The sequence below is a fragment of the Pholis gunnellus genome, assembly GCF_910591455.1.
Source record: "Pholis gunnellus genome assembly, chromosome: 20".
NCBI classification, from domain to species: domain Eukaryota; kingdom Metazoa; phylum Chordata; class Actinopteri; order Perciformes; family Pholidae; genus Pholis; species Pholis gunnellus.
The window spans coordinates 14,307,117-14,324,860 of NC_136547.1; the positions used below are offsets into that span (position 1 = coordinate 14,307,117).

Consider the following 17,744-nt stretch of genomic DNA (forward strand, 5'->3'; position numbering starts at 1 on the left):
CTGCATTAGTGGTGAGATCCAATGGAGGGGGGGATTTGGCGGAATTAACTCTACGAGGTGTGTGTGTGTGTGTGTGTGTGTGTGTGAAATCCGTTTGATGAAGTGGTTTGTTACTTCATTAATGACAAAGGAGACTCGCTTTCATCGACATGGCATTACAGATGTTAAGACCAATTTAGCGCCTTTAAAGGGGTTTAAAGGAAGTTTTGTGGCAGCCCCCCCCCCCCCTCAGATAAAGTGGGCGATCTAATTGAAAACCCCTCGCCTTTGTCGCGCGTTTCACATGTTGGGGATTAGGCTCATGAATATATGGTCAGTATTTTGTCAACTCCGTTGAAGAGGATAGACGCACGCAGCGCGCTGGATTACACACCTAATAAGAGTTTCTGTGATTTAGGTGCAGCAGTCCGCCTCTATATCTGCTCTCTGCAGCGATAAGTTCCTCTTTCAACACATGTTTTCATCCTCCTCAGCAGGCGTTTGGAACAACCTGTTACTGAAGTCGGATGTATTAATTTTACATTCCAGTAGACTAGTTAGTCAACGATATTAGTATTCATTATGATTTATTAAAAACAGTTACATGAATAGCTTAAGAGTTTGTATCATGCAAAAAAGAATAATTCTTCAAAGACAGAAAACACATTTTCTTCATAACACCTTTTATTAATAGTTCTATAATATTCTATTTCACATTGTTTCTTTTTCCCTGGTTTAGGCCTATGTCGGTCCTAAAGGAATTTGAAATAAAGATAACTCATTTTACCAATGTAATTTATTCAAATTAGCATTATTGAACCAGGAAACGTACAATCACTTAATAAGAAAAAAAAAACGGTCCTTCACTCGAGTCCTCTGGGAAAAGTTTTGACATAAATAATGATCTAAAAATCCTAATAATTCATAAACACAGGTGGAATTCTACACAGGGCGACATTCATTAAACACTACACCGAGTGCAAATTATCAAAACACTGGCTCTTGAAATTTACACGACCTTGTTTTGAAAATCATCCTTTTTTGTGGTACTTTTTTTCCCCTCCTTTTTACACAATATGTACAGTTTTTCTTCCACACAGTTAGGTCATAAGAGACACATCTCGGATCTCTACTTTGCTCACGTGTCCCGGAGTCAGACTCAGCAGAAGCTAGCACTGCTGTGATAATCAAAGGGAACGGGAATCTCAAATTGCAGCAAATTTACAGAAATCTGGCGCTGGAAAAACCACCGCAAGTAACTCTGGTTTGATTCAGAGATTTCAAACACGTACATGTCCAGTGGTGCTGCTGAGCGTGACTGCTGGACAGGCGAGCAGTGGAGAGGAGTCAGGCTTGTAGAGAAGGCTATGGAAGGTCTATGGACAGTTTTCCTTTGGTTCTGGGTGGGGGGGGGACCTCCTCCAACTCGCCTTTATTATAGACGCAGACTGGCTCAGCCCACATCAATGCATACAGATTAAGCAGTGACGAGCACTTGAGTTGTCCACATTTGAAGTAGCACAAGAATCCTTTCTAAAAGTCCGGGTTCCCCTGTGGTTCTTCAGCTGTGTGTGTGTGTGTGTGTGTGTGTGTGTGTGTGTGTGTGTGTGTGTGTGTTTGTGTGCGCCATGACAGATCCTATACATCAGTAAAAGTAGACAAATCATTTTTCAATACTCTGTTACAAGTCAAATTAATTTGACTCAATTCAAAATTCAGAAACATAAGCTAAATGTACTGTAAAGGTTCAATGCATAAAACATGTCCCCTGTGGGTGATACTGCTATATATTACAGCATTATTTTTAATTAATGTTACAGTGGAAGTTGATCAGGTGAATCTATTTTTAACTCTTTTTAAATACTATTTGGTTGCTCAATCTAAAGCTTACTATTTTATAATTTCATGTGTTTTGCTCTCCAGAATGCAATGTGGGGAAAAAAGTACAAATCTGAAATGTGTGCAATTAATATTTCATTCATAGTCAAAGTGTGAAGAAATACTTTTTGTAAATGTCATCTTTTCAGCTGTCATAACATATTGTAATTGCTCTTTTAGTGAATAACTTGAAAATATTGAAGTTGCTGGACTGTTATTCAGAAAGGTGTGTGTATGGAGTGTAACTATAACTGTAATTACCAGACACGCACACACACACACACAGGCTTGTTTTAGCCCGTGCTCTTTTGAATTTGGTCGTGCTATTTTGTTGGGGAAACATGAGGTAACAGGGACGGTTGGACAAGGGGACATCAGGACATCAGCCTCCAGAGGTATGAATGGGTTTTAGGATGGGGGGGCGAGGGTGTCATGGAATGGGACGTGAGCCCGGGACGGGGAGGCCTAGAGCTGGTGTTGTGTGTTCAGCACACCTCCTTCCCTGAAGCTCCGGTAGGCAGGATGTTCAGCTGGGTGAGCTGAGCCGAGTGTTCCTTGGCCTTGAGGCGCAGCGCGGCGATACTGGAGGCCCTGCGGTCCGCTGCGGCTGCAGATGAGGGGGAGGAGGAAGCAGAGGAAGGGTCAGGGAGGACTGGGCCCGCGTGGGAGGGGTTCTCTACAGGAGGGGCGGGCTGACGGAGGAGAGCTGCAGCGGTGGAAGCACTGGAGAGGTGACCCATACTGGAGAAGAGCCTGTAAGAACACAGACATGTCACAGTCTATAACATTTATAGATGCTGAATAGGTTTGTCAGTGTTCAAATTTCAACTATCCATTGCAAGATGGTATAGAAGTCTTATTTTCCAGGAACAAATATCTCTGTGCTAATTCAAGAGCAGTGTTGGCTTAAAAAGCTGTCTGTAAAACAGCAAAGCTGCTTGTTAATTAAGACTTTTAACGTCCCTCAGATGTATTTATTTCCCCTGATTTTGGCTTCAGTTGTCTTCCACTTCAATAGCTTCTTCAATATATAAAGAAAGCATGGGGAGTACAAGGTTACCAGTGCCGTATAATGGAGAGGATGAAAGCAAATGAGAAGCTAATTGTGGCATATGGAGTGTGCGGTGTGTCACACCTCTTCACAGCTTGTCTTGCAGCATCACGCGTTTTGTTAATTTATTAGGACAGTTGACAGAGTGATTACGCGCCACTGTGAATGGTTAACAGTGTAACATATTCATAATCAGACACTGAGATGCACCGTAATGCCGTGTGACTGAGGGTTACTGTAACCGTCAGTCATTAGAGTGGCATGATGGGTTGCAGTTTATTATAGCTCGGTTGCTGCTGTGCATTTTTGCAAAGTGGCAGTCATTTATTCGAAGTTATAGGTTGGTGGGTTCTGGTGTAAAGAAAGTATATCAGGTCCAAGGGAGCTCTGTGCATGGGTGAAGCTTACCTGCCAAAAGTGGGTCCAATGAAGGCGGGGTGGCGAAACATGGCAGCCGTGCCCAGGAAAGTGCCCAGGCCGAGGGGGGTGGCCAGTGGCGGAGCGGAGCCGTTGTGGTGTGGGGGGGCCAGGCCCGGGAAGGCAGCGGCTGCAGCTGCAGCAGCTGTCCAGGCGGACTCGAGGGCGGGGTGGTGGTGAGGAGGGAAGTGCCCCCCGTCCAGGTAGTGGCTGAGAGGGTGGCCCGCTGACAGGGGGCCTGGGAACGGCATGCCTGACGGGTGGACCTGCACCCCGGCCTTCTCGCGCTTCCTCCACTTGGCCCTGCGGTTCTGAAACCACACCTAAAGGGCAGACAGGGGTGATCACAGATTAGTATGCGCAGAGATCTTATGTCATTTCCCTTAATTCAGTTTCCTCAGGAAGAAGGAAAACAACAAGGCAGTACAAATACATGTTAACTCTGGGAAGATAGGTTCAGTTTGCATGTTGTTAAAACAATTCAAATAAAACAGCTGTCTCAATACATAAATGGGCCATCTTTTGCTGCATGATAAGGCCTTTGAAGACCCCTTGACCATTATGTCAATATAACTTTCATGCTATAAATACTGCAAACCAGAACTCCCTGTCCTGCTTCCAGCAATGTGTCATTGTAATTCACATTGAATGCTGTGTCAGTGTAGTCTAATAGTTCTTCAGGTGGTGGCCAAAAGGCGGAAAGTCAACGTTAATTACACGCAAGGTAAACCCTGCCGCTCAGTGTCTTAAATCTACTTTGTCTAATTAAACCCCCTGTCCCTGTAGACGGGCTTCTGTGTGTGTGTGTGTGTGTGTGTGTGTGTGTGTGTGTGTGTGTGTGTGTGTGTGTGTGTGTGTGTGTGTGTGTGTGTGTGTGTGTGTGTGTGTGTGTGTGTGTGTGTGTTGGGGGGGGGGGGGGGGGGGGGGGGGGGGTCATTAAGAGCGGTGTTAACAAAAGATGCCAGAAAATTACCGCTGAACCGGCTCCAATAACAATTAATGCGCTTTAAATTAAATTCTTAAGAGACGTAGAACGAGTGACTTCCATTCCAGAGAGTATTTAACTTTCCCACGCATCCACTGGAGCCCCGTTTACACTGCAGAAGCACGGGGCTCCCACAATGAGCAAAATGTCAACATGAGCAAAGTGATTGAACGAGCTGGCTTGAGCGACAGGGACTGCACACACACACACACACACACACACGCACACACACACACATTATTCCCAGAGGGCTGTTTAGCATTACACAGCCCCTCGGGAATTTATGAGTTTTTATCACCTCCTGATGGCGCCCGTTAAGTGATTTGTTCACCTACGGCCCCCTAAAGAGACATCTGTTGTTTTACCGTCGGCCATAACCTCCCGGGGCTTCCACCGTGTTTGAACTGTCTCTCTGGTTATGAGCCCGGGCTTTCGAAATGCAAGCCACGCTTTCAGTGCGAGGCGAAGTAGAAAGAGAGGGAGGGAGAGTGTGGGGTGAGAGAGCGAGAGAGAGAGAGAGGGGGGGGGGGGGGGGGGGAGCAAACACCTTTAATGGTCTCTCATTCGCTCCCAAGTGCAAAGCATCGGATCAATGCAGGTCTATTGCAATCACATAATGGGAAATCAAATAGCATTATCCCTCCCCTCGCTCTCTCCCCCCCTCCTCCCCCCTCGCTCTTATTCCTACTCACATCTTTTTACTCGCGCACACATCTCGGCCTCGCCCCCCTCTCCGTCCCCTCTGATGGGAATCCAAACACCATCTCGGTCCAGGAACACAGACAGTGTTTGCTCCTGCACTAAGTGAGTTTTTTATGAATCGCCAGCGTCGGCTTAATTGCCACTAAAACGTGTAATAACATTCAATAACAGGAAAGACCTTCCCCTACGCAGCGACTGGGGCCATTTAACACTTTTTTCTTTTTTTTACTGTTATATAAATTACTGCCTCAAATTGGCCCGTAATCGCTGATCCTCAATCAGTGACGCATATCACCGGTTATTATCCATCGCTGTGTTCCAGGGGCATTTTATAGACGACATAAAACATTAGGAGATGCAGCTTTTTTTTTTTTTTTCTCTCCCTCTATTTGATTTACAAGTCACAAGCGGTTCTTTTCCGGTAAAGATAAACAAGAGAGCCACTTACTTGAACACGGGCCTCGGTAAGATCCAGACGCATCGCGAGCTCTTCTCTGAAAAGAATATTTTAAAAAAAGAAAGGGAAAGAGGCAGAAAAGATTCAAGGTTACAGGCCACTGTTTGGAGAGAATCGTAGAATTGCTGTTTTGTCCCCTCCTGTTGTTCACTGTCAACAAAAGACGACCGAAAAAAGGGTGGATTTTTTTGTATTTTTTATGTTGGACTGCAGAAAGACGCCGTGGCCATATTCTATTTTCCCTGTCACGGGTGGGTAGAAATAGGCCTGGTGATTGTTAGATTTCCCTGAGCACAGGCCTGTCACTGTAACAACATAATGGTGGAAATAATGACACTTAAACTAGCCTGCCACAAAGCAATTGACGCTCCCTTCAGCTGCAGCGTGGGCTTGCAGTGTATATTAGACCAACAAGTCGCCTTAAAGTAAATCGATTGGAAAATATGAATAATCAGTGGTAACTAAAATCGAAGGTTGTTGTGTCAGAAAAGCTTCTTCCTTCAAGCATAAAACGCGGATGAATCAATCATCAAAATCTTTATTGGGCAGAAAGAGGTATGACATTTTATGTATAGGATTTATTTTGTTTTAGATATAAAATCCCTATACAATATAATAATAATGTATTTATCTGAAGCAATACCAGCATAAAACCCTGACGAAACCCATATTAAAAAGCTCTACTGTTAGTGCGTGTGTAAAAAATAAATACAAATAAATAAATAATAAAAAGTACACATGCCCTTGGGCAGGTCAGGCCCTGTTATTATATATTTTGCAGACTGTATTGAGTATCATGTCCAGCGGGTAAGCTGCACTGCATTGTTCCTCCTGACAATAACACCGTTACAGGTAACAAAACGTCCCCGTTGTTAGCACGTGCGGGCCTATTGTGGCCACTTGTACAGCGCGCGGGTTTGTCGTCGGTGCATTTTATGAGGTGTGGTTCCGCACAGTGTCGAGTTAAAATCGTGTGGAATTTCTGGGGATATTATAGGAAAATTGTATGTTTATTTAAAAATAAATGGATTTAATTATAACCTTCATGCGTTTAATGTTGAGAGAACACGTCGAATGTTTTGTGTTTTAATGCGTTTCTTTGATTTGAAACGTATAGCCATAATAATAATTATAATAATATTAATATTAATAATATTAAATTCAAGACAATTCTTGTAGACTAGTGTAATTGTAGACGTTTAATATGCATGTCAATTTTAATTCTTAGGCCTATTTTTTTGCGTTTTAAATTTGTAAATGCATATAATGCAGAATTTTTACAATACTAATATTAATAAAAATAATTTTAGGGAACACAACATTTTAGAATTTCACAGCATTTTTTTTTTAGACTTAAAAACAATGCAGATTAAAATGTTCTTACCTGGTGAAGACGTCTGGGTAGTGTGTCTTCTGGAAAGCCCTCTCCAGCTCCTCCAGCTGGTAACTGGTGAAGGTAGTCCTGTATCTTCTCTGCTTCCGTTTCAGCATTCCTTCCTCCGAGTCACTGCCCGCCGACAGACACACGCTGTCCTCCCCGTCCCTCACGTCCCCATCCCCGGCGTTTAAGCTCTCCCTCTCCTCGTCCTTCGGGGACAGCGCGGCCGCGTCCCCGCTGCTCATCTCCTCCTCCTTCCCCGCGTCCTCCTCGAACTTCAACGGGCCGAGCTCCACCAGTCCCAGGCTGCCGTCCTCCGAGCCCTCCCCGGGGCTCTGGTCGCCCTCTCCCCGGTTCAGCGACGCGTTCTCCCGGTAGGACTTGCTGCGGCTGATGCTCACCTGCGGCGCGTGGCTGATTTTGAGGCTCTCGCCGGCTTGCTCCATGAGGAGCCGCTCCCTCTCCAGCGTCTCCGCGTGCTCGTGTAGGTACTTCCCCCCGGCTCCGTACAGCCGGCGGAGCTTGGGTGGCAGGTGCATGTCGGAGCTCAGAGAAAGGGGGTCTTTCGTTGGCCCTGAGAAGGAAGCGTGTCAATATGTCATAACGAATAACAAAAATGGCAGCGAACAAGCAAAGAAAACATCTCCCTCTTGATAAAGTTATATTTTTTGTAGGCCTAGCCAAACGTGCTGACTTGTAGTCTACATTAAAAACAACTTTTGTTGACGCATTGACTCCAGACTTCCAACATAAAATTAGCTAATTTGTTACATGTTCAGCACCTATAGCACTCAAAATGAACCAATGTAGGCTATCTTTTTTTAATGTCAGCTGAAAGACAAACTTACTGTCAGCCGTTTTGTCGAGCTCCACTCTGCCGGGCAGACCCGTCAAACTTTGCGCCCCTATCAGTCTGACCTTACAGGGACTCCGGCGGCCCAGAATGCTGTCTATGCAGTAAGAGGAGAGCAGCGTCGGGGATTTACTGCTCTTCCTCTCGCCCCGGTCGTGGATATCTTCCTCAAACTGACCGCTCATATCGACTCTTCGGTTCATCTAGTTTCGGTGACGCCTGTCAGTCTCCCACTCTCTCCACTCTCTCCACTCTCTCTCTCTCTCGCTCTCTCTCTCGCTCTCTCTCTCGCTCTCTCGCTCTCTCTCTCTCTGAGTCCGGTGCTCTCTTCTTCTTCACACGTCTCAGGCCGGTGTCTGTTTGAACCGGGACCGTTCACTCCTCCTCTCTCTCTCGCCCTCTCTCTCTCTCTCTCTCTCTCTCTCTCTCTCTCTCTCTCTCTCTCTCTCTCTCTCTCTCGCTCTCCTCTGTCACTCCCGTGTCACACACCCAGCTAATGACAGACAGCGGTTTGGCTGCCTCGCGCTGAGCTCCGGTCTGCCAGGCGCTTCTTTGCTCCGCGCGCTCAATCAGCATACGTGGAGGCTGCTATAGCCCGCCTGATTGGCTCGTATGTGTGCATGTAAAGAGAGAGACGGCGCAGAGGCTGCTTTATATATTTTACGATTAAAGTTAATTTGAGGCAATGCCACAAAACCTGACATGGAGTGCTTTTCCTCCACGGAACGAACTCAGTAGATAATGTAACAAAACTTGTGTGTTTAAAAATATAAGATTTTAAGATTTTGTAAGCAAAAATCACATTTATTTTGAATGCAATTATTTGATAAAGCAAGGGTGTTTTTGGCAGACATGGCAACAGTGTTGCAACTAAGCACCGGTGTGTTTTAATTAATAGATTAAATGCAACAATGTAGCAACCACAATAATCAGCACAATGACTGTTGGTGTAAGAGTAAGTAGGCCTAACACAAGATCACCACAGGCTTTCATGGCATTTTAACGTGTCACAGTAAGAAAAACACAGGTGTAGCCTGAATAATAACATGAATGATGGCTGAATTCCATTTACCTAGTTTCAGGGTCCTGACATTGTGCATGCTGGCTCACTGTCAACATGTCTGCTGTGAAAAAGGCCTATTCTGTACAAATAGCCCTGCACAGACATAATAGTATTTAATAATTACAGTGAAGTGTTAACATCTATAACTGTTAATATTGCTCTTAATTGTTCAACGTTTACCCCTTTTAACAATTCCCTGAAGGTCCCAATATACTTTTATTTGATGTTATTTAATTTTAAACAATTATAAATCAGTATAAACTATAATCAATATAATCTTTATAAAACACAATATTGCATTGTGTAGATTATTTAAAAATGATTGTGTTTTTATAGTGTTGTAATAATAAACGAAAATATTGAAAAATGTAATAATAACAATAAATAGGCCTGTGTTGAATGTGATGATTTTGGGTATAGTCCTAATTATTACTCATCACTACATATATAGCCACACAATGAGCTAAATTGTTTTTTTTTGTAGGCCTATTAAACACACACTCTAGAATCCTTGTGTTTAGAAATCTGGCGCGGAGTTTGTGTTCAACCTCAGAGCACCTGGGATGACAGACATAGAAATAGAAATATCATTGGGATCTTGATTTTGCCTAACAGTGTTTCGGGTTGTTTCATTTGAAAGATATTGTGTTTTGATAGTAGCAAAACAAGCATTAGCCTAATATGATTAAAATATGTCTGTCTCTCTCTCTGCATGTCTGTCTCTCTGTCTGTCAGTCAGTCTTTTTCTTACTCCCTTCAATTGCCTGCTCTCTGCTGGAGTTGTGGATTGACTTAAAAAAGTGAGGGTGGTGCGACGGTGATGAGACGCTGCACGGGGAGCCGGGTTGGCACGCAGGGACTCCGCTGAAGAGAGGGGGAGAGATGGAGAGATGGATCGAGAATGTAATTTTAAATGAAAGTCTATTTAACCCGCTGTGAATGGCATGACCCTTATCCTCGCCTCAGAGCCCATCACTGTTAAAAGGATCATTTTCAGAATTCAATCCAAAAACTTCAGCAAGCTGCAATTTTCTCTCTCTCTCTCTCTCTCTCTCTCTCTCTCTCTCTCTCTCTCTCTCTCTCTCTCTCTCCCTCTCCTTCTTCTAGAGCATCGCAGCAAACGAAAAATAACAATAAAATACATGTCCAGAAAATTGCACAAGTTATTCTTTTTTCTCTCTTTTATCTATTTTTAAGCGATAGCTGTATGACCCTTTTGTGATTGAAACTGGAATAAGAGCGCCATTGATCTGTTTAGTTAAGGTGCAGGCGCTTAGATTTATTGCAGGTAAACCCATCTATCTTAGTTTTCTACTATTTCTTTTTTTATTCAACAGCCTCACACAAATATAACCAACACTGATGGTATACCTGCAGAAATAGTACATAAGTAGAAATAGTGCATTTGTAATTAACCTTTTTGTCTATCAGTCTATCACGCGATACAAAGTCAATAGTATTATTGAGTTCTCTTCTGCATTTAAAGTAACCAATACGCAGATGCACTGCACATTGACACTACACGAACGGTGTCAGATTCAATCCATCCGCAACTTTTCGGTGTCACAAACTTCCCAGCTTGTTTATTTGCACGCAAATCAATGTAATGAGTGTAATAACAATATAAAATGTTATGCCTTTTCCCCGCGCGTTCACAAACAGACGTGCGTAATACAGACGGGTATTTAGAGTCGCTCTGTAATTTGGGGGCCACAATTTGATTCATTTATCCGTACACTGTTATTAACCCTGTGGAAAAAGAGATGTCAGCCGCCATTTCAGCCAGCAGGACATCCGCGCTTTGTTTAAATGCACTAATTACGCGCATACATTAGAGGGGGACGGAATAGCCTGAGCGCACTTTTCACATTTTCAATTTTCCGTCTGTTTGACGTGCAGGTGAAGAGATGGCGGAGAGAGGCCGCCTTCCGTTTCAGCATCACTTCACCACCGCCTCCCCTGTATTTGCATAGCATCCCAACTTGATAATATACAATGGGGTGGGGGGGGGGTTCTGTTCGTGTAAAGCTCAGATACTGCCACTTTGTATTAGTCCGCAGGCCTTTCTGACTGACAGGTGTCACGCACCTTGGCCATTTCATTTGAACATATTCATGTCAGAGGGAGGCTTTGCATATATTAAACATGCCATGAGTACATACATTGTAACAGCTCTCTCCCATGTGATGCAGGCTTTCTCTGCTCTCGCTCATCTCAGGTGTCGTCCTCTCAGCTGAAGGCCACGGAAGTGATACTGACGTCCATCGTTTAAGACCAGCAAGATTGTGCTTTGCCTTGCGGGTCATTCAGCTGGCGCCATCTCCTGGACGGAATAGCAAACTTCTCTTAACAGCTAAGTCCCAATTGTTATAATCTAAACACAGATGTTCTGATAAAACTCTATGGTTGTGCCTCCTTATTGCACAAAAGAACAACTTCCAATGAAAGTTGAACCCCCCACATCCATACAAGAGACATGTATCCTACATTTAAAGCTACCCGTCCCTAACGTGCATCATTTGGCTCGTGGCCTTGGTGACAACGCCTCATCCTCGTCCATCCTCGCTCTCTGACATAATTGAACACTTGCTCTGCTCGAGAGGCCAAGAAGGGAAAGGAAGGAGAGAGAGAGGAAGAGAGAGTGTGTTGGGAGGGGTGGGGGGCTTTTAAGGCGCGCGTAAGCAAAGTTAATTAGCGGTTATTAACAGCCCGCATAATGAGAGCGAGAGGGAGTCAATTTAATGACTTTGTTAGCGCGAGTTCAGAGCGACAGGCGATGATCGAAACAACAAAGGCGAACGCGCACGCCATCATCCGTAATTTCCAGCGGTAATGCGGTCTGATCAGAAACAAAGGGTTCTAATTTCGTTCAACTGACTCGATAATTTGTCCTTATGTAAGGAAAATAATTAATGACTTAATGCTTCAACAGAAGTAGCTTTCTTTTGGGGAGAGAGGGGGGGGGGGGGGATTTCGGAGGCCTCGTTTGCTCGAGAAGGTCGTAAGGAAATCAATTTCCAGGCCTATAATTATTTACATCACGAATTTAAAACGTGGACGTGTGCCTTTGCTCCCGGTTGTGCAGACGAGTGAGTGTCTGTTAGAAGAGGGGAGAAGGAGTCTCCAAATTGTGTGTGGCAACAAATCAGCCACTTGTCATAAGAAACACAAAGAAAGTCATGCAGAATGTTAAGCCACATAGAATCACACCCAAAAGATACATTTTATGTTTAAGATCGCTCACGAGGCAAGGTTTGGAGGTTTCGGTGACAGGTGATGCCTGTAACCTTCGTAACCTTCTTGGAGCTCAGCTGAATTGATGGCCTTCACGCCCGTGCCTGTTGCCCGACAGTGTACCAGGTTATTGGGGATACTTGGCAAAATTATCCCAGGCGTGCGCGTCTTTACGCATGATTTCATCGTGCCACAGATGGGTTGGAGTCGGAGGAAAGATACGAGCGCTATTATCGATTGCGAGAACATGAGCCGCCTGCGGGCCACTCTTAGATTCATGGCGGGTGGATAGGTCACCCACACGAGAGCAGCAATTTCACGGCCCCCATTGTCTCCACTGATTACTGCTTTGATCACAGAAATCAAGAGCGCGAGACTCTCGCAAACCCACTACGGAGTCCAGCAGCTCGTGAGCTGAAGAGGTCATCATGACCATCATCATCATCACCATCATCATAACCGTCACCATCGTCGCAGTTGACCATACAAACCTGGGGTGCAGTGTGTTTTCACAGCCGCGTTGCCCTTTTATTGATTGCGTGCCTTCATTTTAATTCGATTGCGCGAGTGTCAAAAATTCCGCAAGAATCATCCTAGTAATGAGATAATCAAAGTAATATATGCAAATCAGTTATGTTGCCAGCTTATCAAAACCGGAGTGCCCCCCCTCGAGTCTGAAGAAGTCCATTTATTCAGTTAGTGGCAATACCTTGCGCAAATGGCGCGATGCAAATGACAGTTGATTAGACTAAATTAAGAACCTCGTTCCTCCCTGACCTTGTCTGAGTTTTATGTAAATTCTTTTTTTTTTCTTGCTTTAATGTGATACCAAAAAAAAAAAAAAATGCATTTTACATCCTGGCCTTTATAAATGTGAACAATATTTTCCATGGGAGAAACAATGGTCAGCCTCAAATAACTCACTGTGTCAATAGCCTAGATCTGTCTGTCTGTCTCTCTCACAAATCTCAGTATACCTTGACCCAGGTGCAACTCCCACAGGGACAGAAAGTGTGCCGTTATAACTTCCTTGCTGTGGGGGGAGTGTGCCTTGAAGATGGACTAGGTCTGTGTGCTTCTGAGTGTGTGTTTCTGTACGTGTGTGTGTGTGTTTACACGATTATGTGTACTCATGTGTGTACCATAACATATTGTCTTAGGGGGACAGAGAGTGCAGCCGAGACTTCCTCTCTGTGGGGTGTGTGGGGCCTGTAGATGGGAAAGGAATAAATCCAATAGAGATTGCAGGGCTGCGCTGCCTCCCGCTGGGGACCCTCAGACTTGCAGGCCAGGATCGAAGTGCTTTTCTCCCCCTAAATTGGCCTGAGAGGCCGCAGGAGCAGCCAAGCTACACCCCCAACGCTGGGACTGCCTACGACCTAATGATGGTGCTGGGGGACTAGATGCACGTACACACATACATACACAGCGTCAAGAGACGTGCACACTCACACACAAGCATTCTCGGACCGATATAAGATCAGTCACACACTTGGACAAGAAAACCACACAGATATAAACACACCCTCCTCGTTGTCTGCTGTTGAACACACTCATTCCTTGTCCGAAGACCATTCACCTCAAGTTTCCCTCTTCACATCTCACACCACACCTCAGAACTACCCAGCTAAACTGCAGATTTAGAGGAGGCATCCTCACTACCTTGTCCACACACTCCAGAGGGAGGGGTGAATGGTATAACTGGCACCACACTAAGTGTCTGGACTGATACACACTCCTGCCCTTTGCTTCCCCTGCAAGGAAAACACCAACAGCACCCCTATGCCATTACGCTGCCTGCCACTGTCATTTTGCTTCTGTCCAGGGAGCTAATTCTATTTGAGATGAGGTGTCTGATGTGTTGCTGAGCCCCGAGGTCCACAGACAGTGTGACAGAATATCCCATCGCTGGAAATTTGTGGCTCAGTGCGCCTCATTACCTGCTCACAGGGCGTTTCATGTTAACTACAGCGTGCCACTACATAGCTCCTCTCCAGAGGGTAACGGGTTGCGGAGGTGAATACAAATATATTGAACCATGGCTACATATTCACAACTCAGTGCTGTTTTTTTTTTTTAACTTACAGCTGGAATTGCTTGGTTTTTGGATGCGTGCATGGTGGGGAGACCACATTATTGCAGTGACCATGGCTTAACATCACCATCTCCAACTAGTACTGCTCCGTCTCTCATTTACGAAGCATAAATACAGTTGACATTATTGGCATTTATAAAAAATGTCCTGTCCTACAAAGGCTGGCCATTCAAAGGTTGTAGTACCTTAATTTAATCTGGTTATTTCACAGAAGAAGGCAGTACCATCCACCTGAACAATACCCCCAAAATGCAGTCACTGGACCCTGTTGGTAATCTTTAAGTTGCAATGTGTAATACCTGGCAACATGCTCCAAACAAATAGGGGGCAGCATTTCACCTCTACTACTGGGTCGATACAATCTAAATGTACAGTTATCAGCTATAAATATAGAAAAAAAACAACTCTATCGCTTTCAGCTGTCTGGTTGGTTGACTGGCTTTCTGTGTGCAGTAAGTGTGACAAAGCCCACAGATTAACAAACCAGAGTGCGGTTCCCTTGGTTTTTAGCTCAGTCTTGTAATTACTGCAAATTAAAAAAAGCTACTTTCACAGAAATAAGACATTTCTTTGGTGGAGGCTTTATTACATTTTGAACAAACATTTAGTTACTCCATTTTGGCTTTGTAGGACAACAGAGCTCTGGACATGTTTTTTGCTCTCTTTAACCGAGGAGACTCACTGGAAGGGGACAAATCCCCAAAACATGTCCTCTTGTCTCCTTCCTTGTCCTCTCTGACTCATCTTTGCTGTACCATCTTGCATCTTTATTCTGTCTTCTCTACTATTTTCCACTTTGTGTTTTCTCCCTTTTATCTCCGCCACGCCTCTCTTGTCTCTTGATGCTGATACACCTTTCACCTTGTTGTCTTCAATTCTCCACTTGTGTCCCTGCAGTGGTGCATTACATTGTGTTCTCTCACATCAGCCCCACTGTCCGTGGTTATCTCCACGTCTTGTCTAACAACTCGTCTGTGGCTGTGTGGAAAGCGGCGACTCATTCTCGCTACATACCTTGAATGCAAAGACAAACACATGCAGTACATACGCATAAGCCACACACAGATACACAACAAAATCCTTTTGACATCAATAATTGGTAAATCCTCTGATTAACTTGTAAGAATTGTCCTCAGTGTGCTTAAGTAATTGTGTTTGTGTGTGTCCTTTTTTTATTGCATGCACCCCCCTCTCTTTAAAGCACATCTTTATAACCAAGCAATTTCAAAGCAATTTTCTCTGTGGGAGGAGAGTGTAATTTTCTATTCTGTGACACTGTGATGTGTAAGAAACTGGGAGCTGGTGCTAAAAGGCGTCTGCGGCGTGTGTCTTGGTGTGGGTGTAAGCCACTTTAATGGCCACCGCAAGCCGGGTGGCGGCGGTGGTGAACGGGTGCATGTCAGGAAGGCCATCATTTAATGACTCCCAAATAGTGCCCTCCTCGTTAGAGCTATCGTCCTGGAAACACGAGGCTGTGAACCAGGAGAGCGCCGCACGCTGCAACAGTCTTTTATCTTCATATTAAACCATTTGCATAACATTACGGCGATAGATAGGATTCAGGAGATACTCAACCCACTCGGGGAGAGACAGAGAGGGTATGCTACATGTCCTTGCAAATCTAATCAGCGTTAAATGGAGCTGTCAAATGTGTGTGTGTGTGTGTGTGTGTGTGTGTGTTTGTGTGTGTGTGTGTGTGTGTGTATGTGGTGCTGGGTGGTTCATGTCAGGAGTCATTTAACATTAGGCTGCAATGGTGAGTAACAGGACTGTAATTACAAAATACAAGAATCCAAGCTATTTCTTGTTAGATGTGACATCCAAATACAGCAGTTAACTACCAGCGATACACAAGACGAGGCCAGGTGGTGACAACTCAGATGTCATGCGCACTCGTGTCCTTCAAAAGTTAAGATGAAATAAATGACCATAGTGAGCCCTTTTTCTTTTTTTTTTACGTCGCTATAGCAACTCTACAGCATACAGAGATGTAGCCAATAAGAACAAATCGCATTGCTGCCATTTATTAAATTGCTGATGTGGTTTGCAATGATGGTTGAGTTTTGTTCTGGTATCAGCAGGCTAACAAAAGACTCAATTTCATGTTTTGTGTAGATTCGACACATGTCTATGCCGTATGAAGAAGGGTTTTTTTTTTGCTTTGCTTTGTGTCTGACAGAGTATATCTGACAGCTGCTTTCCCCCTGCTCAAAGAAGAATGAAGAGAAGTCGAAAGAATGTCATCACTGTAGAGAAACAAGAGCAGGAAAGTGTGTAAGCACACTAATTAGTTGTTGCTGCTTGCTACTGCCTGATTAATTTAATCAAAAGTACACAGTACAATGCACTGCTCAGGCTCCGCTTAAAGCATTTTTTTTAACCACTTGTAAAGTAAACTGTATAGGTGGCAATGCAAAAGCTGCAGTGCATGCTAGACGACCTCAGGACTGACTTGATCAGATATAATACCATAGTGTTGGTCATGTAAAAGGCCCTGCACACCCTGCAACTATCATGTGCTTGATTGACATTCCCCCTTCTGTTAGCTTTGTCGCACCTATTGTTACAAGTGACAAGTTACACCTTTTTAGTTCTTACTCGTGCATTGAGTTTGGTGACTTCGCAATGCACCCAGCATATTAGCCAGAGTAACTGTCAACAGCCGTGTGGGTGTGCAGGACCTTAAACGATCAATTCGCCGAAAGTAACGATAGGAAAAACATGCCATGAGAGCATGCAGATAGATTTAGTTTCACAAGGTTTTTCTGTGTTTGAGATTTTTGCCTCCACTCCAATACAGCAGAATTATGTCTGTGGTGCTCAAAGCATCAAAATGGGCTTCATCCTAATGGGAACAGTCCACAGTGAGGTCTTTCTAGCCCAACTAGGACATTGATTCTTTTGATGATTTGAACAGTAACACCATTCCTTTCATGTCCATTGTGGTAGCAACACTCTTGAAAGCACCTATCTGAAAACCTCCGCCAAACCGAAACAATCTCCGTGGCTATAGGTGTCGCATAGCGTAGTAGGGATACAATGTTTTTTGTTTGTGTGTTTTAGGTGAAATTACCCTTTTAAAGTATAGGGGTTCAAAATAGTATATACATTGTAAGCTATGAAAGTTTGTGCACTTGCATGTGCTGTGAAAGGCCAAGGATGTCATCACATCACAGACTAGGACTGTAACTGTGCGTGTGTGTGCGTGTGAGTGCATGAGTGTGTGAGATTGCTTGTTTATGCATATGGGGATAGACTGTGCCAGGTGAGTGTACCATTTACCATCACACCATTGAGTTCAGCAGGCATCTAATAACAAAGCATTTATGGCCCACTTACGCATGCATAGATATAACTGTCAGTAGGCAACAACAGTCTCCTCTCTCCCATCTCCAGCTATTCCTGCCTCTCTTAAAACACACAGGCCCCATCCGGATTGGACCCAAATACTCTAGAATTCTATCATCAGACTCGGGGATGAAATTAAAATCGCTCATTTTCTTTCTCCGCACAAGGAGCAGATCAATTTCCGGAGACTGGGACGTGATATTTTCCTGCCATTGGGCTTTCTCGTCTTTGGCACAGCACCCTGACTGGCTGCCAGCGGGGGGCCCGGGCCCGACTGCACGCCTCGCCGGAGAACAGTTACTTC

At 44.4% G+C, this 17,744-nt stretch overlaps 1 protein-coding gene across 1 annotated transcript; it reads right to left on the bottom strand.

Moving 5' to 3' along the window:
- Nucleotides 1–655: 655 nt before the first annotated feature.
- On the bottom strand, nucleotides 656–8,040 carry arxa (aristaless related homeobox a). The gene is made up of 5 exons (XM_079181786.1): nucleotides 7,696–8,040; nucleotides 6,854–7,421; nucleotides 5,461–5,506; nucleotides 3,317–3,648; nucleotides 656–2,610 (listed from the first exon to the last, which is right to left on the bottom strand). Exons 1-5 carry the CDS (start codon nucleotides 7,901–7,903, stop codon nucleotides 2,343–2,345), a joined length of 1,422 nt encoding a protein of 473 aa, XP_079037912.1. The 5' UTR covers nucleotides 7,904–8,040; the 3' UTR covers nucleotides 656–2,342.
- Between the last annotated feature and the right edge of the window lie 9,704 nt (nucleotides 8,041–17,744).